This window comes from Mustelus asterias, chromosome 9, assembly GCF_964213995.1.
Source record: "Mustelus asterias chromosome 9, sMusAst1.hap1.1, whole genome shotgun sequence".
Taxonomy (NCBI): domain Eukaryota; kingdom Metazoa; phylum Chordata; class Chondrichthyes; order Carcharhiniformes; family Triakidae; genus Mustelus; species Mustelus asterias.
The window spans coordinates 52,146,611-52,171,033 of NC_135809.1; the positions used below are offsets into that span (position 1 = coordinate 52,146,611).

The following is a 24,423-nucleotide window of genomic DNA, read 5'->3' on the forward strand; positions in this document are numbered from 1 at the left end:
GGATTGCGGAAGGCCTGCAGCCGCTCCTCTCGCCACACATTCGTGTCAGCGCAGGGAAGCTGCAGAAAGGCAGCAGGTAGGTCCACGCAGTGGCCGGAGCTGCAGGCAGCCTGTCCATTGCGATCCTTCCTATTGGCGCTGCTTGCATTGGGAACAGTGGTGCCGGCTGCGCTCTGCACTGCGCTCTGCTGCAGCCACTGCAACCCAGCGCAGCCCAACTGCAAATCCTGCCTCCTCCTGCTGTTAACTCCAGCTTCTCATCTCAAACTTTTCTGATGCAGCTTTAGGCCCTGGTTCATCCTCTGCCAATGAGGAAGAACTCAGAAAGGAAGCGGAACAGCAGCAACGCCTCCAGTTAAAGGGGCAATGCTTCATTGCAACAAGAAAAGGTTTGGCCGAATTATATTTGGAAAAGTAAGAGCATTGCCAAACATTGAGCCATTTCCATCAGGAATGCACCAGACATACCTGTATCTCAGCTTTTTTGTGTGTTTTCAACACCGCTGAGTATATTTTTTGTGAAGGAAGTGATCTGGCTCTGATCACGTTTTGGATTTATCATCACTGAAATTGAACTTTCAAAATCCCCACACAAATCCATCGAGAAGCATAGGAAAAAGGAAGAGGAGGCCATTCAGCCCTCTGAGCCTGCTCCACAATTCATTATGATCAATAACATAAGAAATAGGAGCAGGAGTAGGCCATCTAGCCCCTCGAGCCTGCCCCGCCATTCAATAAGATCATGGCTGATCTGATAATGGTTTAGTTCCACTTACCCGCCCGCTCCCCATAACCCTTAATTCCCTTATTGATCAGAAATCTATCTACCTGTGACTTAAACATATTTAACGAGGTAGCCTCCACTGCTTCAGTGGGCAAAGAATTCCAGAGATTCAGTACCCTCTGAGAGAAGAAGTTCCTCCTCAACTCTGTCCTAAACTGACTCCCCTTAATTTTGAGGCTGTGTCCTCGAGTTCTTGTTTCCTTTCTAAGTGGAAAGAATCTCTCTGCCTCTACCCTGTCGAGCCCCTTCATTATCTTATGATCATTATCTTGCTGATCATCCAACTCAAAAGCCTAATCCCACCTTTCCCCTTATCCTTTGATCCCATTTGCCCCAAGAGCTATATCTAACTCCTTGAGAACATATAATGATTTGGCCTTAACTGCTTTCTGTGGTAACAAATTTCACAGGCTTACCACTCTCCTCATCTCAATCCTAAATGATTTACCTGTATCCTCAGACTATGACCCCTGGTTCTGGACGCCCCCACCATCGGGAACATCCTTCCTGCATCTACTCTGCCTAGTCCTGTTAGAAGTTTATAGGTTTCTATGAGATCCCCCCTCATTCTTCTGAACTCAAGCGAATACAATCCTAACCGACTCGATCTTTCCTTGTACGTCAGTCCTGCCATCCCAGCAATCAGTCAGGTCTCACAACCTGGTCAAAGGCCACGTAGGTTCTTTGACATCAAATTGACAGAATCCATGCATAAGTTGGAGATTTTCATCATGGTTTGTTTTGAGTATGTATTTTAAACTTCCGGAATAGAGATTTCTTCTGACACCAAGGAAAACCAGCTACTAAGACTGACTCTTGTCTTGGTTTTGAGGACTTTTTAAGTAAAGATGCCAAAGGTTTTTTTTCAAAATCCCTCTTTCAAGTAATTGTAACTGTCTTTGCAGCAGACAATATTGTACTGCTGTTGAATATCGGCAGATTTTCCTTATTGTTTTATTGTCAGTCAGAGAATACGCTGATCTCTGAGTGTGATATCCATTACAGCACAAAAGATGACTATTTGGCCCATTGAATGCATGCTAGCTCCCTATAGATTATGTGACAATCAATACAACAATGACAGACAAGAGAAAACCTGCGATCCCACTCAGCAACCCACATTTGTATTAGTTGGAGCACCAGTTCACAGTGCTTACAGGAACTGCTTCAATGCGCAAAACTTTGGGGAACAAGGGTATAATATATTGAGTATTTTGTGTGCCATTTAGTCTATGATACATTCTTGTATCATTTTTGGCTATCTTCCTCTTTTGATGCTTCATTGTTCCAAACCTGTGATTGATTTGCTTTTTCTTACAGTTATCAATAAAGTCTTGACATGAAGGGATTCCCCGATAGCGGTATGGAACATAGAACATAGTATGGATGGTTTACTCTTGTTCTGGGTCAGTGATCACACTGGCTTCCGTGGCACAATTAAGAACTCGGCCAGTGACTTTGTGGTAACTGAGATTGATGTGCATGGACAGCTAGTTAGTGACGTTGGAGCTGATTGCAGCCAGAATTCCTGTAACATTGAATGCGAGCAAGAAATGTCTCATCCATCACTGAGCAAGAGACTGAAGAAACAAGAACAAGCACGAGAAAACGTTCCTGAATTGCAAAATGTTGACAAATCGAACGATGCTAAAATTGAGTGCAGCAACATTAACCAGACTGCTGATAGCAATTTGTCAGAATCTGCATCCAAGTCTCCCTCAGTGGAAGCAGCAGAAAGATTGGGAGATACCTTGGATTTGTTTTTGGGTACCACTGTAGCAGAAATGCTGGAAGATTTTGCATTTTCTGCTAAAGAACAGAAGCCTGCAGTAGGGCAGGGAACAGAAGAAGAGGCGACATTTTTACTGGGAACTTTCCCAGAGAAAAGCCAGCGAGCTGCCATTCACGTGGCCGTGCGCCAGAGATTCCCCTTCCTAAAGACTGTTACTAACAGTGCGGAAATTCAGGCCAGACTTGACCCTCAGTACTTGGAGCTCTGCCAGCTGGTGACCGAGGAAGAAGCCAACGGCTTTTTCTGTTTCTTGGATTCAAAAGATAGAAGTTCTAAGTTCACATTTCAGCCTGATGACAATAAGGATCACCGGAAGGCTGTCCACCATCTGGTCAGCAAATACTTTGGGAAGCTGGTGGAAACGAAAAGTTTTTCGGCGCAAGGTGCCGACGGTCACCAAGGCGCAGTGATTACTGTGAGGTTTCGAGACAAAGCTACATCTGGCAGGAAACGGCATGCCAACGATTGTCAGGCTGTGCCTGTGACTTACACAGGTATTGGAGGTTACTTTGTGCTTTTGAACAATGATCTTTATTTTCTTGTAATATTTAATGAGTTCGTATGAATTATTCAAAACATCTTTAGGAAATTTTAGAGGGAAAGGGGAGGGGGAAAAAGGAAGATTTATTTTCTTAAGGATATGGAAACCTCAGGCATTCTACTATATGGATTGCAATTGAACTGAGATTGAAGGGGTTAACGTCATAGTGAGGGCTACAAGGGCCCCAAATGAAGCAATTCTCAAGATGTGAATGGCAGTGCTATAGATATTGTTATAAGGAAATAATGGCAAATCCTTATTCAGTTAAGTTGTAACTCACCAGGTGCCTTGTAATTCAGTGCATCCTCTCTGAGTCTAAGACTAACACAGCGCAAGGAAGAAAATAAGTTTATGTTGACGGGGTCAGATGAAGAAGGTGGCAGAAAGTGGTGGCACTGATGAAGGGGTCAGATGAAGAAGGTGGCACTGCCTGCGGTGATAGTGGAGTCAGACACTTTAGGAACATTTAAGCGGTTATTGGATAGGCACATGGAGCACACCAGGATGATAGGGAGTGGGATAGCTTGATCTTGGTTTCAGATAAAGCTCGGCACAACATCGTGGGCCGAAGGGCCTGTTCTGTGCTGTACTGTTCTATGTTCTATGTTCTAAAGCTTGCCTGGAGTGCAAATTGCAGCATTTTGGCCAAATGTTAGGCCAAATGGCCCCTTTCTGTTCTTTAATTACTATGTAATGAAAGAAAGCCTTGCATTAATATAGCGCCTTTCACACCCTTGGTAAGTCCAAAAGCTCTAAAATATGAAAGACATTTGCAGTGTTGTCAATGTGGTTAAAGTTTGTGTATATCCATAATTGAGATGGAGGCCAGTTGATTCATGGCCAGGGGTCGATAACAGAAGCTGGGCATGTTTGACACAAATGGTGAGGGTCTGGTGTCTCCAAAGCCCAGCTCTCAGCTGGTTGGAATGATGAAATTATTAATTCATCCAGCTTATTGTTTTCTAGATGAATAGTTATCCAGGAGAGAATAGTGGGATGGGAGAATTGTAGTTATACCTTGTGTGATTGGGCTGCAACAAAAGTGAAAAAAAGTTAAATATCTTGTACATTCTTCAAGCATTTACCCTGTGTAAAGTGAACATGGAAACACTGGAGGCTGTCGCTTACCTAGCCTCAGAACTTGGTGTGGTGCCATCGGATTTCAGCTATGCGGGTATCAAAGACAAGAAGGCTGTTACTTCCCAGACTATGATAGTGAAGAATGTGACAATGAACAGGCAAGTTCAAAATTCTGTTGTTTTCTTCATTCACTCTCGTGATGTTGTTGTCTACGACAAAGCCAACGTTTAAAGTCCATTCCTAATTGTTATGAGAAAGTGATGATAGAAATGAGTGACCCATTTCAGGAGACAGTTGAGAATCACTAATGTTGATATGGGACTAGAGACATATATAAATATGGGTAAAGATAGTCAATTTCCTGGTCCATGCCCCATCTTTCACCCTCCATAATTTCATCCAAAACTCTGCTGCCTGTGTGCTAACTTGGACCAAGACTAGTTCACCCCTTACCCCTGCGCTCACTGCCTTGCATTGGCATTTGACCCACTAATGTCGTCGTTTTGAATTTCTCAATCCTCCACTCCTTCAACTCTATTTCTGTATCCCCTTGCAACCACCTGAGATATCTGCATTCCTCCAACTCTGGCCTCTTGTACATCCCCGCTTTTTAACAAATGTATTTTTTATTTGTTCATGGGATGTGGGTGTCGCTGGCTGGGCCAGCATTTATTGCCCATCCCTGAGGGTATTTAAGAGTCAACCACATTGCCATAGGTCTAGAATCACATGTAGGCCAGACCAGATAAGGATGGCAGATTTCCTTCCCTAAAGGACATTAGCGAACGAGATAGGTTTTTCTGACAATTGACAATGGTTTCATGGTCACTTTTAATTTCAGATTTTTATTGAATTCAAATTTTACTATCTGCCGTGGTGAGATTTGAATCCGAATTCCCAGAGCATTACCCTGGTTCTCTGGATTATTAGTCCCGCAGCAATACCAGTACGCCATTGTATCCCATTTTCTTCACCCCACCATCGGCCATACGTTTAGACCCTAAGCTCTGAAATATTCTCCTCAAACCTCTCTACCTCTCCAACTCTATTTTGTGTCGGTTTAATATCTACCTTTTCAACCAAATGTTTGGCTAGCTGTCCTAATTGGTTGGCTCAGTATCGCTTTCTGTCTGGTTACCATCCCGTAAAATGCCTTGGGGTAAGCGTGGAAGGAAAGTTGTTGTCGTTGCCCCTTCCCTAAAGGACATTAGTGACCCAGTTGGGTTTTTAATGACAATCTGTCAGATTTATCGTCTTTTTTTCTCACCTTGAGAAACTTTAAATTCATAACAAAAAGACTTGTGAAAATAGTATGGCACAATATGTTGCTCTTTTCCCACGGCGGGTCTGTTCTGGTCGTGCAGCTGGTCCAGGGGTTACAGTTCTATATGCTTCTTTCTGCTGCTTTGAAACAGAGCCATTTTCATCTGTTTTCTCTTGGCTGACCTGCTTGCTGCATCTGTCCTCCTGAGCTGCAGTTAAGCTGTGCTGAAAAATATCCCCAAATCTTCCTCATCCCTTTCATCCCGAGATGCAGATTCCCAGGAATCATGGTAAAGATTAATCTTGTCAAGAATAATTGCACACTTTGAACTGTTAAATATCCATTTATTGAATTAGGCAGGAGAAGACATTCTGATGATTCACGACTGTTTTATTGTGCTACTATAGTTCAGTACCAACAATGGTTTTCACTCATCCCTCCTGGATTCTCTTCCTGCCCAGAAACAACTCCCCCACTGGGGGAGAATCCAGCTCTTAACTAGAGGCTTCAGTGAGAATCACCTGCTCTCAATTCACTTGGGACAGCATGGTGTCACAGCGGTTAGCACTGCTGCCTCACTGTGCCAGGGACTTGGGTTCAATAACAGCCTTAGGTGACTGTGTGGAATTTGCACATTCTCCCTATGTCTGCATGGGTTTTGTCTGGGTGCTCCGCTTTCCTCCCACAGTCCGAAAGACGTGCAGGTTAGGTGGATTGGCCATGCTAAGTTGCTCCTTAAATGCCCCAAGACCTGTAGGTTAGTTGGATTAGCAGGGTAAATATGTGGGGTTATGTCGTTAGGGCCTGGGTAAGATAGTCTGTTGGAGAGGCTGAATGGCCTCCTTCTGCACTGTAGGGATTCTATGATTCTTGAAGCTAGTCCTGGTTTACTCTTAAGGGGATCCACATTTCCATCATTGTCAGAGCTACAAGAGGTGCTCTTTGCTTCGGGGATTAAACTTTGCATTTAAGAATAAATAAAGACGATGTTTAAAGGAGTTTATCTTACTGTGTCTTGGGAGCTCGTGACCTTGAATTCCCAGTCTGATAAATGTTGCCCTTGTTTAGTAGCTGTTCAAATATGTTTTCCATGCCAGAGAAACCTTTTTAAATTCTGTATTTGTATTTCAAGGCCATCAGTAATCATGAACTTTCCATTATGAGCTCCATTTGATGGGGCTGTCTCAATGTACTTGTCTCACCGATCCTGACCCCATGTAACTTCTTCCAAGGACAGCATCCATGCTGCGCTGTGGGGCAGGGTGCAGTCCCAGCAGTGGCCTCCACTCCCAGTGGCGCTGCTGGCACTACCGACTCTCTGATTGGCCAGCAATTCTTGTGGGTGGGGGTGGGGTTAATCTAAATCCTCATAAAGGGCAGGGGCAGAGTAGGGTTAATGTGAAGGGTGTGAGACAGCAACAAAGCATTGTGTAAACAAAAAAATACCGGAGTGGGGATAGAAGCTTGTTTAGCCAAATGTCACACATGCCGTTATTGGGGCTAAATTTTGTCAGGGCAGTGGGGACCCCAGTGGCAGGCTGGGCTGGGTAATGGGGGCACAACCCCACCTCGGCCATTTTGGGGTGCCCTGATTGTCTTCTGTGGCAGTCAGGCAGCTGATGAATTGCTATTGGCTATTCCTGTCCCTTTTGAAGGAATGGGATTCTACCCAGCCCCGACTCTCAGCAAGAATTGCTGACAATCAGACGGTTGTTAATTCCAGCAGCGCCACTGGGAGTGTTGGCCACTGCTGGGACTGCATCCTGCCCACAGCTGTAGCATGAATGCTGCCCTTGAAAGAAGGTACATAGAGTCAGAATCAATGAGGCCAATCAGGCTCTGGTGAGTTGGGCAGGGTGGGAGGAGTCTGTTGGTGTAGATGGACACCTCCACCCAACACCCCCCTCACTCACAACACCACCTCCTCTCTACCCTTCCCGATGCTAGGTTCCTCAATCAGTCACTGAGTGCCTATGAGTGAGGGACACCCCCATAAGTCCAGAAGCAAACATGCCAGGGTTTTCTTGTCTTGATTGATGGGCATCCACTCCCTGCTCCTTTCCTGCCATCACTCACCTGAGCCTGGGTCCCTCCTCCGTTCTAGGCCTCAAGTGGATGTTTTACTGGCAGCAGCTGCTGCCTCCCCAGTGACTGTCGCTGACCTCTAATTGGCTGCCGCTCTCAGTGGGTGGGACTCCCGTCCCCGGGGTTCTTGGTCCTGGGGAAGGGTGGCTGTTGGCCAGTCGAGTGCTTGAATGCCACTTAATTTGGCAGGCTTTCCCAAAAGGAGGCGATGTGGGTTTCTCGCGCCTGCTCTCTCTCCGGCAGCCGATACCGCCTTGTGTTTCATAGCTTGTTTTGGTGAATTGAGAACTGGATGAACTTAAAATCCATTACCACCTCATGGGATAATCTGAAAGTTACATCAGAAGATCCTTTTTCTATCTACGATGCATCTTTGGCATTGATCCTTAAGGCAGGTCTTAAAATAACACTGAGCCAACCTATCCTTAATTATAGGATGCCGTAACTTCCCACCACCAGACGTTAGGCTAACTGGCCTATAACTTCCCAGGTTCTCACTTTCATCTTTCTTAAATAGTAGAATAGCATGTAGAATTTTCTAATCTAAAGGAATGATTTTAAGAATGACCAGAACTTTCCCCCACCGGGCCATCTGTCACATTTTCTTCAGTTTTGTTTTCACTGACCACTGACCTTTGTTCTCCGACGAAGACATTCTGCTATCTGACCTTTATGCCACTATCAGCACCTTCTTTAGTCCTTAATGCTACCATTAACACTCACTTTGTCTTGTGTCCACCTTCGTCGAACTCTCCTTTGCTGTGACATATCCCTGACCTTCTATTCTGCAAACCCCCCCCCCCGCCCCCAACCAACTGTTTTTATTTTGGAAGATTTTAGTCAGGGCATTTGCTATGCTTTCACCTCCTTCCTTTAAACCCCTGGGATGGAAACCATCTGGTCAGGGTAACATGGCTTTCATGAGGCTATCGCAAACAGAGTTGTTTGGGCCATCCTGTCTCTGTTTCGTCACCTCCCCACAGCATTAAGAGCCCGATATTGTTCTTTTGTTTGTTGACAGTATATATGATCAAAGAATGAGGGCGACCTTACTAAAAGTCACTGATCTAATTTGTGTTACTTAAACATTTTAGTTTAGATCAGTAGTTTGTGCAAGAATAAAATGAAATATTTGTACTGCACCCGGTCAGCTGTAGTGATACGTAACAATTTGTTCCCCATCAAGGTTAAAAGCAAGGCAGCTGTCATTCCAGAGCAAAGGCCTGAGGGTGTATAATCTGCGCCCTGCGACCCAGCACCTGCGAGTCGGCCAGCTAAAAGGAAACCATTTCAGTATCGTGATAAGAAACATCAGCAAGCACCAGGAAGATGATCCTGCTGCAAGTCTCACTGATAGAGTATTTGAAGCAATTGAGAAAGTCAAGGTAAAGTCTCATTAAAGGCACTGAGTTTTAAATTTTATTGCATCATGAAGACTAAATGTTAACCGAGTGAGCATGGTGGCACAGTGGTTAGCACTGCTGCCTCACAGTGGGTCACTGTCTGTTTGGAGTTTGCACGTTCTTCCCGTGTCTGCGTAGGTTTCCTCCGGGTGCTCCAATTTCCTCCCACAGTCTGAAAAGACGTGCTGGTTAGGTGCGTGGTCATGCTAAATTCTCCCTCGGTGTACATGAACAGGAGTATGGCGACTAGGAAATTTTCACAGTAACTTCGCTGCAGTGTTAATGTAAGCCTATTTGTGACACCAATAAATAAACTTTAAAAACTTTAAACAGAGGGGGGAGTTCAAAAGCCATTGCTAAGATCCTGCGGCACGCATCCCAACATCTGGCAGCCAATTAACACTCTCCTATTGACATTCCTTCCTTCCACAAGCCTGTCCTTGATTACATGTGGTGTTAGGTGCTACCTAACTCCACCCGCATCTTGGGTCAGCTTGTGTGAGAGGAATAATGATGAGTCTGTCATACCTAGCAAGGGACTGACTATAATGCATTGAGTTATGGATGGGCCAAAAAAAATCCATCTATGCTTGGTAGGGCCTCCAACTATAAGCACTGCGCTCCCTGGTCTAAAAACAATATCTATCTTTATGATTGTGAAGTTACTTGTAACTTGTCACGTCATACACCAGCAGTTGTTATGCAACAGGTTTACAATCCCCTATTGTTGGATGTCTTTGCCCATCAGGTATATCGCCCATTACCCATCAGCATCTGCAACCACATAAACAATCGGCAAACAAAAGGCCGTTGCCCCAATATCTTCAGGTTAAGGTGAGGATTCCAGGCCTTTACAATTGATTTGAATTCTTATGTGAGACACTCAACAGCATCCATTTATTCTTTATTTATTCAGCAAATAGAATGTCTTTCTGTTGATAATGTCACATCAGTGCCTAAAGCTCCGTTTTTAAAGACTCTCGTGCTTTTCTGCTTATATAAGTAAATTTAGTTCTTTTTAACGACAGGAAAAAGGATTTGTGAACTACTACGGACCTCAGCGATTTGGCCTCGGACAGAATGTTCAGGCAGATCAAATTGGATTGGCTCTCCTCAAGGAAAAGTTGGTAAGATCCCTTTTCACATGAAGCATTTTATGACCTTAACACATCCACAGGCCAGGAGCCAACAATGCAGTGCGCATTTCTTGGGACTTAGTTCCTGCTTGTATTGCCAGCCACATATTGAAGTGATGCTTATAAGAGTTGTGAGATTGAGATTGTTAATGCAGTAACGAATCCTTATCACAAACAACATAAATGAGTAACTAGCCTAAGGCTGGAGTTAACATTCAGCTTCTCGATCATTCAATATCTTATCAGAGACTATGCAGAATTGAGTGTGGGACGTTCACAAAATGGTTTTCTTATTGTAAAAACTTTATAAGGTAAGATATAATTGAAATTATGCATCGAAAGAGAAACTAGATAAACACGTGTGAAAGATAGTGGTTTATGCTGGTAGGAATCGACGGAAAGGTGTGGGAGGAGGCTCACGTGCAAGAACTAGTTGGATTGGAGGGCCTGCTCAGTGCTATAAATGCTGTCTTTAAAAAAAAATGCATTATCAGCTAAGGTAGTGCCCACCACTGGCACATTTGATCTCGAACTCTGTGATTTATATCGAAGTAGCTTTGACAAGGAAAGTAAAACAGCATTCAAATCCAGAATTCCTTCAGTTGAGATGAAAGCATTTCTCAGAATGCTTATTAGAATAGGATCATAGAATCCATTCAGTGCAGAAGGAGGCCATTTGGCCCATCTAGCCTGCACCGACAACAATCCCACCCAGGCCTTATTCCCTTAACCCTACGCATTTGCCCTGCTCCCCCTGACAGTAAAAGGCAATTTTGCATGTCTATTTTGCATGGCCAATCCGCCTAACCCGCATATCTTTGGAGTGTGGGACGAAACCAGAGCACCCAGAGGACACAGGGAGAACGTGCAAACTCCACACAGAGAGTCACCCAAAGCCAGAATTGAACCCGGGTCCCTGTGAGGTAGCAGTGTTAACCACTGTGTCACTGTGCCGCCCTTGCACATGTTGCATCACTCAGAATCATTGTACGCATTATTTTGCAGACTCTTTCCTTCATCAGGCAGTTACAACAAATCGCAGAAAATGCTGGATATATTCAGGTCAGGCAGCATCGGTGTAGAGTGACAGAGTTCACCTTTCAGGCCTGTGTCCGTTCATCGGAGGTTAGAAATGTGGCAGGTTTCTAACTTTCCTCAGTTCACCAGAGATGTTGCTTAACCTGCCCTCCTATCCAGCACTGTTTGTTTTTATTTCAGATTTTCAGCATCTGCATTATTTTGCTTTTAGTGTCAGGGGACAGATACTGGTGTCACTTCAGTGGGGGCAATGTTTGGTTAATGCTGTCAGCCTCCTGTGCCAGTGCAAAATGCTGCTTCCGTCCCCCCCGCCCCCCCCTTGTCTGTTGGATTGAGAAGTTGTTGGATGCCATGGATCTTGAGGAACGGAATAAGTTGTATTTATACTTGGACCTTTTGTGAGCCCCCTGCAGAGCTTTGCAAACAATGAGGTACTTCAGCCACTGTGCTAATGTAGGCAAATACAGAAGGTTCCCACAAACAGGAATGAGATACAGAAGGAGCTTTCTGTTTTAACGTTGTTGGTTGAGGTATAAATTTTCAGCAAGGACACCTACTTTTCAAGTTGTGCTGTGGGACCTTTTACTATCTACTCGAGCGGACGGATGGGGCCTCAGTTTAATATTTGCAATGTAGGCAATTCAATCTTAGGACAAAATTTGTTTCTTTCTAGATTTAAAAAAAAAGCAACAGTTCTTGTTTTTCCTGATAAGCTTCTGCCATCTCCGTATCGATTTACTGTTCAGGGTTTAGATTGAGTCTTTTTTCTGTCAGTGACCTCTTGTAGTTCAGTAAGGAACTCGGAGTGGGTGGGTGAGGGTGAGGGGTTGGGGCAGGGCGGTGGGGGGGGGGGGGGGGGGGGGGGGGGGTGAAGAAACGACAAGTCAGTCGCAGAATTGCCAGCTGCTTGAAGACAAAGTTTCTGTGCATGTGTTGCTAATTATGTAGCAATAAAATCAATTTTGGAGTAGGCTGCCAACCTGTGCACTCACATTAATGGTGACTGCCAAGATTGCTCAGCATTACCTGGCTAGCGTTATAAGGTAGAAGTGAAACGGTCGAGTGAGCCTTTGAGGCAGTTCGTCCAGGCGAGTCACCATCCTTTTTGAAGTTTAAACACCAAAAGAATCAAAGGATTATTTGCTGCAATTCTGCCGCTCGTGTTAAAACTTGTAACGAGTTCCTTCCACCCATCATCATACCCTGTGCTCATGGAGCTGCGCTGGCCCCTGGTCTAACAACAACTCATCCTTGTTTTCAATTACCCCCATGCCCCCTGCAACCGTCTGAAGCCCGAGAAACCTTCAAGATCCCTTCCTTCTTGCACCTTCCCGATTTTTCACTGTGACAGCTGTGCCTTAAGCTGCCCAAGGCATTAAGCTCTGAAATTCTCCTGCGAAACTCTTTACCCCCCCCCCTTTAAACCCACCTCTTTGTTCAAGTGTTTGACTATTTACCCAAATATCACCCTTTCTTTAGCTAACGTCATCCTGGCTCACTCTTGGGAAGCTTTGTCATGTTACTGGTGCAATAGAAATGTTAGTGTTGTTGTTGTTGTGAGCGTGCTGGATTATTGAATTCCTGTCTGGTCTTTTGTATCTGTATTTTGTTTAGGTTAAGGCCGTGCATTTATTCTTTACCCCAGAAGAAGGGAATGACCCTGTCAATAAGGCCAAGAGACATTTTATTCAGACTGGTAAGTGTCAGCAGCCATGATCAGAAATATTTTAAAACAATTTTAAATATAACCCACTCTTGTTAAAGAACCAACTCGATATTAAAAATATGCTAAACAGAACCTTCCAGTTTAGAGGAAGGCCATTTGGTCCATCATGCCTGTGCTAGTCATTTAGTGGAGATGCCGGTGTTGGACTGGGGTAAACACAGTAAGAAGTTTAACAACATCACGTTAAAGTCCAACAGGTTTATTTGGTAGCAAAAGCCACACAAGCTTTCGGAGCCCCAAGCCCCTTTTTCAGGCCACTCACCTGAAGAAGGGGCTTGGGGCTCCGAAAGCTTGTGTGGCTTTTGCTACCAAATAAACCTGTTGGACTTTAACCTGGTGTTGTTAAACTTCTTACGAGTCATTTAGACCCACTGACTCAGGATTTTCTGACTCTTCCCGGCGAGCAATGTAAACGGCCATTGACCTCGGCAGGACCGGAAGATTCAGCCAATGGCGAGCCGCCTCCGCCGCTGGAATCTTGTTGCGGGGACCGGAAAATCCCAGCCACTCTTTCCCCATAGCCCTGCTAATATTTCCTTTTCTTTTTAGTATACTTTGTTTCCTCCTATTGGTCATAAGTTCATGTTTGGGTGCCGTATCTCTGATTGTTGATTTGATTAACTAGAGCCGCTCTTCAAATGGTGAGGGCAGTCAAAGGTTTGGATTCTTTGGGTGAGATTTGCCCCCTCTCCCCAAACGGGGTGTTTTGTGGTGGCAGCAGGCAGCCCACAATTGGCCGCTGGCGGCATATTTTGTGAATCCATGGTGGGAGTGTGCCGTTGGTGGGACTGGTAGACCTTGCCAATGTAAATTTCCAGCCATATCTTTTTTTTGCTCTTAGGGTGTGTGTTGCTGGCGAGGCTGGCATCTATCACCCGTCCTTAACTGCTTTTGTGCGGGTGGCGGTGAGTCGCTGGGTCATTTCAGAGGATAGTTAAGAGTCAACTACATTGGTGTGAGTCTGGAGTTGTATGGAGGCCAGACCAGGTTGAGGACAGCAGAGTTCCTTCCCTGTAAGGCATCAGTAACTTAGTTGGGTTTTTACGACAGTTTGGTAACTTAATGATTATTATTAATGAAACTAGTATTTATTCCAGACTTATTAATTAATAGCCTTTTTGGGATTTGAACTCCGAATATCTGGATCACTAATCTAGTAACATTATCGCTATACTACCCTCCCCTGGGTTAAAGTGCTGGTGTTCTCAACAAACGCTAACTGCCCTACTCTGTGTTTTCTGCTTTTATTTTCTACTTACTGTTGAATTTTATTTTGCTGTTTTCTTTTAATGATTGGTCAGTCTGCTCTCAGGAGCACCACAGTGGCACAGCGGTTAGCACTGCTGTCTCACAGTACCGGGGACCCGGGTTCAATTCCAGCTTCGGGTCACTGTCTGTGTGGAGTTTGCACATCCTCCCCGTGTCTGCGTGGGTTTCCTCCCACAGTCTGAAAGATGTGCTGGTTAGGTGCATTGGCCATGCTAAATTCCCCCTCTGAGTACCCGAACAGGTGCCAGAGTGTGGCAACTAGGGGATTTTCACAGTAACTTCATTGCAGTGTTAATGTAAGCCTACTTGTGACACTAATAATTAAACTTTAAAAATCTTTAAATAAACTTTAAACTTCTCCATACAGAAATGTCCCACCCCTCCGCCCCGTCAATGCACCAAATGATGAAAACTGTGTTCCCTTAAATACAGTTCCCTTAAATACAGAGTGTACACAGTTACTTCACATGCTTAGTACATATATCTGCTTTACTGAATATTTTGCCACGTTGTGCCTCCTATTTACATTATGTTTATTTTATGATTGTACTCTTGGACACAAATTTGCATTGTCCCCAGGCCAGAGAATGGTAGAATGTTGGCTCATAGTGTGCAGTTGTCCCATTGTGAAGAAATGCAGATAAGGGTAAGGTTTCCTACACAACAGACTCAGTCAGTCTCTTATTCAGTCATTCATTCAGTCCTAGCTGTTGCCCTTACCCAGTGGTTGGCAACAGAGTTAAGTTTCTCTGAGGCCAGGAAGCAAGTGATCTTTCTATTCACGCTATGGATGTGAAGGCATTAAAGCGACTGCAGAAAAGTTTCACGGAAGGAATGAGGGACTTCGGTTATGAAGTTAGATTGGAGAGGTTTGTTTTCCTTAGAGAAAAGAAGGTTGAGAGGAGATTTGGTTAAAGATATTCAAAATCATGAGGGGTTTGCACAGAGGAGATGGGGGAAAGCTGTTCCCACTCGTGAAAGGATAGAGAATGTGAGGACACAGATTTAATGTGATTATTAAAAGAGGCAAAAGTGATGTGAGAATTTTTTTCACACTGTGAGCGGTTGGGGTCTGGAATGCAGCCTTTGATGACACTATTATGGGGAGTTAGTGCAGGGGTACCCCGGGGATGTGCCAAGGTTTGATTTCTCACACAAGTTTAAACACCATTGGAATACACTCTGTCACTGTGCCACTGAAAGATCTTTGGCATCATATTAATACTGTTTTCTCTACCTCAGAGGATGTCAAGGGGACTCTTGCCCTGATGCCGGAGTACAAAACAAGAGAGCGGTTGGTGCTGCGTGCATTAAATCGCTATGGCAACAATCAGGAGGGTTGTACCCGGGCATGGTTTAGTTTGCCACACTCCATGCGTGTTCTTTACATCCACTCGTATTGCAGTAAGATCTGGAATAAAGCTGCATCTTTTCGCCTGGAGACATACGGCTTGAAGGTTGTAGAGGGAGACTTGGTTACTTGTGATAATCTCGATTGGGATCTGTCACATCAGAATAACACGGTAAGTTGGAAATTGATTTTATTTTAAAATAAGTGCAGATTTTTATTTCAACAATTTCCTATTGTTTGGTAGTATAAAACTTGAGTATTGCAGAAGCATTTCACCTTGCACCCATCAGAATATTCACAAGATTACAATAATTATTTTTATTTATTCATGGGACATGGGTGTTGCTGACTGGCCAGCATTTATTGCCCATCCCTAGTTGCCCTTGAGAAGGTGGTGGTGAGCTGCCTTCTTGAATCGCTGCAGTCCATGTGCTGTGGGTTGACCCACAATGCCGTTAGGGAGAGAATTCCAGGATTTTGACCCAGCGACTGTGAAGGAATGGCGATATATTTCCAAGTCAGGATGGTGAATGGCTTGGATTTTGATTTCTCTTACATTGTATTCTTACAAATGTCCTGATAAGTGCAAGATGAAAAGCTTCGACAAAACGTCTCTTTTTTTCCAGCAGTGCTCATGATCCTTTTGTTTCTTGCAATGCACCATGGGCACATTGTAGGAGGTATCACTGGAATGCCCAACGCTTTAAGAAACTATAAACATCTAGAACGAAACTTTTCCCATCCCGCCTACCATGGCAATTGTAGTGGATGAGGGGGGGCCAGACTGTGCAAAGGTCTGGCCCCCCCCCTCATTGACCTCGGGTGGGATTTTCCGGCCTTGGGGCGAGCGCAGCTGGAAAATCCCGCCCCTAATCTTTCCCTTTCTGCACTATGTATAAAAGAAAGATTTTCGATGAGTATCACTGGTGACTGTTCTCCATTGTCTGCTGTGTATTTATTCCCATTACAGGTTTTGTCACAACACACTAATTCTGAAAGCGGTTTAATCTTCTTTATAATACAGGGCAGGTTTCCCCCCAGCAGTAAAAACAATTATTTGTTTTGTGCAGAGACAATTATTTTTGCCTTGTTCACATTTCTTTGTTGCTGTAGACAAGCCAGGTGATAAATTTGACCTCTCCTACTCAATGCTAGTGAGCAAGATTTAATATAGTGATGTGAAATACATATGACACGTGATCATACTGCAACAATTAGATCATTCTAATGTCAGTGTCTAGCTCAGTGTAAATAAGCTAGAACAGAATGCACAGGATCAAGAAGGCAGCTTATGTCCTGGTTACATGGTCTATATTCATCTGCAGTGTCTCTCATAGGGATAGAAATACTCAGCTAACATAGTGGATTCCAGTGGTCCCTGAGGAGGAGCTGTGACATTGTCATGTTACAGTGCAGCTCAGTTGTAACGCGATGGTTGGGGTCTGTAAAATGTTATCGCGAATGTTATCGGGGTCACGCTAAATCACGAAACCGGAAATAGCAAAAAAAGGGTCCAATGATTCATCGCGTCATATCCGATTTTGCACTAAATCGGGGCGCGTAAAATCAGGGTTCCACTGTACAATATATTAAATTGTTTCACCTTTTATTTTTAAATATGATCATAGCCAATGCATCCAGATCTAAATGATTGCAGTCCCTTCACCACTGCACATTGGCTCAGAGACTTGGTTGGAAAGTATCACCTCTGATATTTACTGAGGAGTTGAGAAGGTGGATAATATTAGTTATTTCTTTTGACAGGCTAAATATGGAAGTTTATTCCCCCCCCCCTCCCCCCGTGATTTCTAGTCATTCTTCCTCCTATGATTTAGGTTTTCTGTTGTACCCATATCTCATTGTTCCCTTGTCCCAGGATAAATATTACTGTAGTTACTTACCAATATCTTTCTCCATTATGAAGATCGTCTACTTGACGCTCTGTAACATCACCCGTCTCTGATCCTTGCCTCAACTTATTTGTTGTTGAAAGCCCTTGTCCGTGCCTTTGACACCTCCCGACTATTGCGAATGCTTCCTGGCTCTCGTTCCACCTTCTATAACCCGAGCTCATCCAAAACTTTGCTTGTATTTTAACCCGCATCACGTCTCGCTCATCCATGACACCTCAGTGCCACACCAGCTTCTGATACCTATTTTACCACCTTCTAAAGGACAGTCAAGGGTGGGCAATAAATGCTGGCCCAGCCAGCAATGCCCATGTCCCATGAATGTATTCTAAAATAAGTTCTTGTGTTCAATCCTCTCCCTAGCCCCCACACCCCCCCATCTTTCTTCATCCATGCTGCCCTCCAGGAATGGCACGGTGGCACAGTGGTTAGCACTGCTGCCTCACAGCGCCAGGGACCCGGGTTCGATTCCTGGCTTGAGTCACTGTCTGTGCGGATTTTGCACATTCTCCCTGCATCTGCTTGGGTTTCCTCCGGGTGCTCTGGTTTCCTCACACAGTCCAAAAATGTGCAGGTTAGGTGGATTGGCCATTCTATATTGTCCCTTAGTGTGTCAGGGGGACTAGCTAGGGTAAAATGCATGGGGTTATGGGGATAGGGCCTGGGTGGGATTGTGGTCGGTGCAGATTCGATGGGCCGAATGGCCTCCTTCTGCACTGTAGGATTGTATGATTCTATGATTGGCCATAACTACAGCCATCCAGGTGCTAAACTCTGAATTCCCTCCCTAAATCTCTCCATCTCCATGTCTCTTGCCTCCTTTTGCACTCTCCTTGAATCTTCCTTCTTAAGCCAAGTTTTAAGTCACCCTTCCTGATATCTCTTTTTGCTCCTTTCAAGCACCTTGGGGCATTTTACTGCGCTACATAAATGCAAATTGTTGCTGAATCAGCCATGGATTAAATCATTGGACCAGTTCAAGTTGTTGTGTTTGGAAATCTCTTCAGAAATCTCGAATGCAGTTTCAGGTACAATGCTGCAGTAACCTATTCTCCTGCATGAGAGAGAGAGTTTCTGCTTGCATGCTGCCTGTACACACAAGCAATGCATATTGTGGAAATAATTCACATCCGGCCTGTGATTTAAGAGCATTCGATAGGCCGCAACTCTCCAATTTCCCAACGTGCACCCACAATGCCTGCTGCCATGCCTAAGTAGACATCTGTCCACGTGTACCTCTTCTCTGGAGCAAGGTGAGATTGGTGCAAGCTTGTGTCCATCACAGATGCACTGAGAGCCCTATGCATGTTATATGTTTGCAGTTCCATTGTTTCTTTTAGCTTGTGAGGTAAATATTGCAAATGGCAAATGTTGGCTAGGACTGGACGACAATGAAAGAGCTAATTTTACAATTGTGAATCAAGTGCTGGCAGGCAATGATTTAATGTGTCTGTAACGACTATCACATTTCTGTGTGAATTTGATGGGAAGATGATATGCAGCTAAAGTAAATTGTTCATAACTTACTTGAGGCCCCAGCTGCCTTATCGGATGAGTGTAAAAGATTCCATGACATTATTCAAAGAAGAGCAGGAGATTTCTCCCATTTCCTGGCCGATATTAATCCCTCAACCAACCAAACAATCAGATTCTTAATCATTAATACATTGCTATTTGAGGAACCTTGTGAATCGACTGATATGGAGATAGGTAAAGATCCTGGGGCTGAGGTAAATGTTTAGCTGGGATGTTATTGGATGACAGAGCAGGCTTGAGGCCTACTCTTTGTTCTATTTCTTATATTCTTGCTGTCCACAAATTAGCTGCCGTGTTTCCTACATTACACCAGTGACCATTCTTCAAAAATACTTCGCTGATTGGAAAGGGCTTTCGGGCATACTGGGAAAAACACTTTATAACACTTTGTGTGTTCTTTTTCAATTAACCCTCGGGTCATGACTTGATGATTTTATTCTGGGCACTTGTTTTTGAAACGTGCCTCCCACATCTATGGATTTAAATTGTTCTTGAACCTGCGTGTAGTGCATATGTTTAGAATTGGACTTGTGGTAAGAATCTACTATGACAGTGCTAACGAAAGAGAACACTGATCCTAAAATATAAACAAAATATTGCGGATGCTGGAAATTTGAAACAAAACCAGAAAATGCCGGCAGCATCCGTGGAGAGAGAAACAGAGCTAACGTTTCGAGTCGATATGACTCTTCCTCAGGGTGCTGATCCTGTTATTGTAAAATTAGCAGCTAAAAATCTGAGCAGCAACTTTTCACTGGACAACCCAGGAAATAAGCCTCAGGATTTCCTGAGCACCACAGGATGAATTTGTACTCTGTGAAAACATTTGTTCCAATTTAGCTGTGGGAAGAATTATCCATTTCCGGGTCACAAATCCTTTCGGTGGAATGCACAGTTAGATTTCAGTCCAAGCCCGGAACAGAGCCATCGACAGCAAGTTACACAAATCACTGTGAGTTAAGTTTGAGAATGCAGCAGCTGGAGTTGACTTTAGTTTATTATAATTTGGTTTCGTTTTGGTTTTTTTTTCCATTGTAACAGGTCCTTGGAGGTGGAAGTCCCTTCACCAAAATTCCTTTATTTGCAAGATCCAACAACACTGTACAGAGTGCCCTCAGTATGCAGCCTACATCCGGAGTGCCAGAGGAACTGACACTCCTGTTTAGGTACAGAGCATGGGCTCTCTGATTGGGCCATCAATTTGGCCCTTAATCTGGGAGTTCATATTCAAGCAGGCCAACCTCAATTGCCTGATTAATATCATTATACCCATAAACTGTCCCCAAGCAAAATCTAATAAAGTGGCACTTACTGCAGTAAGGTGTGATAAAAGAGACCTCACTGAACTGCGTTTAGAAAAAAAATGTCAATTTTTGCTGATTAATTTTCCTTGAGATTTACCGATTAAAATTAGCTGCATTTTAATTATTCCCTCCAAGCAGGTACACATTGTGACAACTGAAGACCTGAAGTCAAACATTTACTCCATTAACCAAGTAAGGCTTCTTCCATAGTGCTCATCACTAACTCATTCTTTTATCATTCTGCCAGAGGCAGGCACGTGATCTTGAAGATGTTCATTGTTTTATGTAGAAAAAAAACCATGTTCAACTTTCTTCTCTATTGGAGTAGAAGGAAACTAGAAAAATAGATGAAGCAAATATTTAGGATTTTCATAAATGTAACAGTTGCTGTCAAGGCCACTTTTGTCCTCCTACACTTCCTGGACACTGGAAATCTTTTTGCTATGACCTTTGCTGGTCATTAATCTCAGTGCTGTTTGTGGGGACCTCATTGCACTGCTGCTGAGTCGGCTGCTGAGATTGCCTATGAAATAGTGACTAGATTTCAAAATTTAATGGACTGTGAAGCTCTTTGGTTCTTTAGAATCCCTACAGTGCAGAAATAGGCCATTGGGCCCATCGAGTCTGCACCAACTCTCCGAAAGAGCATCTTAACCAGCCCCATCCCCATAACTCTGCATATTTACCCCACTAATCCACTTAATCTACACATCTAAGGGTCATTTTAGCATGGCTAGTCCACCTAACCTGAACATCTTTGGACTGCAGGTGGAAACCTGAGCACCCAGAGGAAATCCATGCGGACATGGGGATTACGTGCAAACTCCACAATGACAGTCATTCAAGGCTGTAATTGAACCCGGATCTCTGGTGCTGTGAGGCAGCAGTGTTAACCACTGTGCCACCCTTTAGAACTAATATAGAAATATTCTTCTAATTAAAGAAATACAATAGCACTCTTTTTTGTTGGATTGCAAATCCTAATATTGCCTATTAAAATTTTTCTTTAAATGGTTATTAATCTGTTTCTGCTAATTTTAATGAGTATGTATCTTTTAATGCCACTTGGTTTAATTGTACTATAATAATTGCTTCTTTTTAATTAAAGGTCGTGCTGCCGATGCCTGGTAACAATATCCAGTATCCATGCAACGAGCTAGCATTATGGTATCAGGAAGCTTTGGCTAGGGATGGGCTGAAGGTGTGCAAGTTTAGAATCCCTGCCTTGCAACTGAACATTCCTGGATGCTACCGGCGGCTCCTAGCACAGCCGCGGCAACTTGTGTTCCAGTGGTTAGAAAGCAAGGAGGCGCCTTTTACAGAGGAAGATTGTGGCCTTGTTACTGGTGAATGCTCAATGAGAGACACTCTTTCTGTGTCCTTTCGCCTGAATTCATCATGCTACGCAACAGTGTGTCTGAGAGAAATAATGAAATGCAGTGTCTAATTCTTTTTACTTCAATGTTTTATGAACTACCATTCTGTATTATCACAGAAGGGCAGAAGATAAGTTGATGTGATTGGGATCTTGAGTGCTCACTTTTGGAAGCAGGGCCCAGGTGTTTATCTATGATGGCCATTCTGATAAAGAATACACAATACTGATGTGTCCTGCTCTTCATAGGTTTGAAGCTTGATTTGATTCAACATGGTGGCAGCGTTATAATACTGAAGAGTGGCTATTGACACCATGCTGAATAGGCTAAAGACCTCACCGCAGGCCTGAGCATCCGCACGCCACTGAACAATCATCCCAACCCAAAACACATCTCAACCAACATGGTGTGTAAGAGTCGGGACTTGCTTCAAGAAGGGCTTGGGCAGCTCATGGAGATCCAAGGAGGGTATGATGAGGGTTAAATGGGCAGAGGTGTCCAGTAAGCTGGAAGGGTGAAGATGCAATGGTGTTGCGCGAAGGGGCAGCAAGGGCTTTGATGCGGATGCAGAGATGGTCACTGACTTGGGGGGGGGGGTGGGTGGAGGAGGCTCACATAGACCCTGGTAAATACCTTTGACTCCTTGTAGATATCTCATTCTGGGGGGATGGGGTATCCCTAGGAAGATGCAGGGGTTGGGGGGGTGCTCTGAGCCTTAAGGACTATAGCTGAAACAGCATGTCGGATATTATTAAAGTGAATTTATTTACAAAAGTTTGATATTTGTCACATTCAATAATGCACCCATGCAACCAGCTGTGATTTCATTGTTTATTTTCCTTTCCCTGCTCCATTTCCCTATTGCTCCTCCAATATCTGCAGCAGGGCTGGAAGCAGTCTCCTAACCCATTGGCCCTGTGGCCTGGATGACCTTGGCGTCTGTCCCCTTGAGATGCTCGACCTGAAGGGCCCAGGCTTACTTTGTCGGTTCTGCTGTGGGGCAGCCGCCTTCTGTTGGATGATACAGGATGAGGCTGAAGGGGGTCACAGGCCAGGGGATTTTGAAGGACTGGGTATTATCAGAGGATCCAAAGTGTAGGTTCCAGGGGTGTTCAGGTGCTGCTGCTCCTCCTCCCTTGCGGTGTCCAGGCACCTGCCTGACTCCTTGAGAGGAAGGGACACCTGGAGGGAGGTAGAGGTATTCCATTCCGCTTCTCTCACAGCCACTGTAGGTGCAGTGATGGAGTGCAGGTTTGCGCCCATCTCCAGCAGAATCTGCTGGACTTGCTTCTCCATGGAGTCTGCCATCTTCCACATGGAGACCTCTGTGTGTGCGCACAAGTCGGCACCACTTCATCAGCCAGCAGACGGATGGTATTCTCCGTGTTACGTACCACATTGTTGAGGACCTCTGACATCTCTGCCTGACTTTACCCTGCCTCTTGCTGCCTCTTGAACATCTCTTGGAAAGCCAGTTCCCGAGGCCAGATATCAGACACAAACCTCGCAGATGTCTCTTCCCCAGCTCCCCTCCACGTGCCGGTGAGCTTGGCTGACCCTGTCTCCTCCTGCTGTGGACATGTGTGGCACAGTGGTTAACACTGCTGCCTCACAGTAAGAAGTTTAACAACACCAGGTTAAAACACAGTGCCAGGGACCTGGGTTCGATTCCCGTCTTGGGTCACTGTGTGGAGTTTGCACGTCCTCCCCGTGTCTGTGTGGGTTTCCTCCGGGTGCTCCGGTTTCCTCCCAGTCTGAAAGACGTGCTGGTTAGGTGCATTGATCTGAACAGGCACCGGATTGTGGCGACTGGGGGAATTTCACAGTAACTTCATTGCAGTATTAATGTAAGTCTTATTTGTGACTAATAAATAAACTTTTACTTTAATGTATGTGTGCAGTGACAACTCCTAAACGAGAGTTAATATCCACCGAGGTGCGCGTCTCTGTGCTGGTGGAGGGTGCAGGTGTCTGCTGTGATGCCTCTACAGTTGCATTTCACTCTGTGATCTCTCTGGGCTTGGGCTGGTGTTGGAGCTGGACAGGGCTTCTTGTAGCTCAGGCTTTGCCCTCCTCTGGGTGCTCCTGGTAAGTGAGAGAGGAGAGAGAGTGAGTGACTGCATGAGTTGTCTCCAACATGGAGGCACCTGAGACATGCATGAATCATCACTGGTTGGAGATAAATCCAGTCTCCCATTTCCAATGGCTGGTCCCACTTCACCCCGTCAGCTGGGCTGCCCTCTCCTCAAACTCTATCACTTCCTCTGTCACCTCTTCCTGTCTTCGCCCTCTCTCGCTGGTTAATTTCTGCTCAAAGAGGACAGAGAAGATGGGGTTGAGAGGAATTGTATTTAGTCTCCATTTGTACATAACTTCACATTTCTTTCTCATGCTTCCAGTTTTAGAGATAACCCACTGGATTGTGTGGCCTCTGATTGATGCCCTTCAGGCTGATGTGAAGGATTCTGGGCCAGCCCCCTCCAGAGCTGTGAGCTCATCCACTAACAAGGATAAGACTCAGAGAGGAATGTCATTTGTAGGGCTTGCTGGTGCCCTCAATGCCTGAGGCCCACCCCGCTGCTTGATAGGCCGGGAAATGCTTATAAGATACTGTGTGAATTCCCGGCAGCCTCCAAGCATTCCCTGTCCCGCCCCCACCCCTACCCCCTCCCACGGAACAAGGAAAATCCTGCCCAGGGACTCTGCTTCCAGCCTCACAAATAGGCCTTTCTGAAGACCTGTTTCTATGTGTCCAAGTTGCCCAACCCAGGTTGGGCCTGCCTCTGACCCCAAATTACTTCCAAGGTTGTCTGCCGCACCGCCTATTA

At 44.8% G+C, this 24,423-nt stretch overlaps 1 protein-coding gene across 3 annotated transcripts; it reads left to right on the forward strand.

Annotated features, from left to right (window-relative positions):
- On the forward strand, positions 1 to 22,365 carry pus7l (pseudouridine synthase 7 like). Of its 3 annotated transcripts, none has more exons than XM_078221207.1 (9): positions 1 to 389; positions 2,105 to 3,070; positions 4,196 to 4,355; positions 8,733 to 8,931; positions 9,978 to 10,076; positions 12,738 to 12,819; positions 15,361 to 15,641; positions 20,358 to 20,411; positions 21,328 to 22,365. In XM_078221207.1, exons 2-9 carry the CDS (start codon positions 2,167 to 2,169, stop codon positions 21,664 to 21,666), a joined length of 2,118 nt encoding a protein of 705 aa, XP_078077333.1. In that variant the 5' UTR covers positions 1 to 389; positions 2,105 to 2,166; the 3' UTR covers positions 21,667 to 22,365. The 3 variants fall into 3 exon arrangements, with proteins under 3 accessions (XP_078077333.1, XP_078077332.1, XP_078077334.1); XM_078221206.1 differs by having other exon boundaries at positions 277 to 389; positions 20,355 to 20,411; XM_078221208.1 differs by lacking the exons at positions 20,358 to 20,411; positions 21,328 to 22,365 and adding an exon at positions 18,280 to 18,352 and having other exon boundaries at positions 277 to 389.
- The last annotated feature ends 2,058 nt before the right edge of the window (positions 22,366 to 24,423 follow it).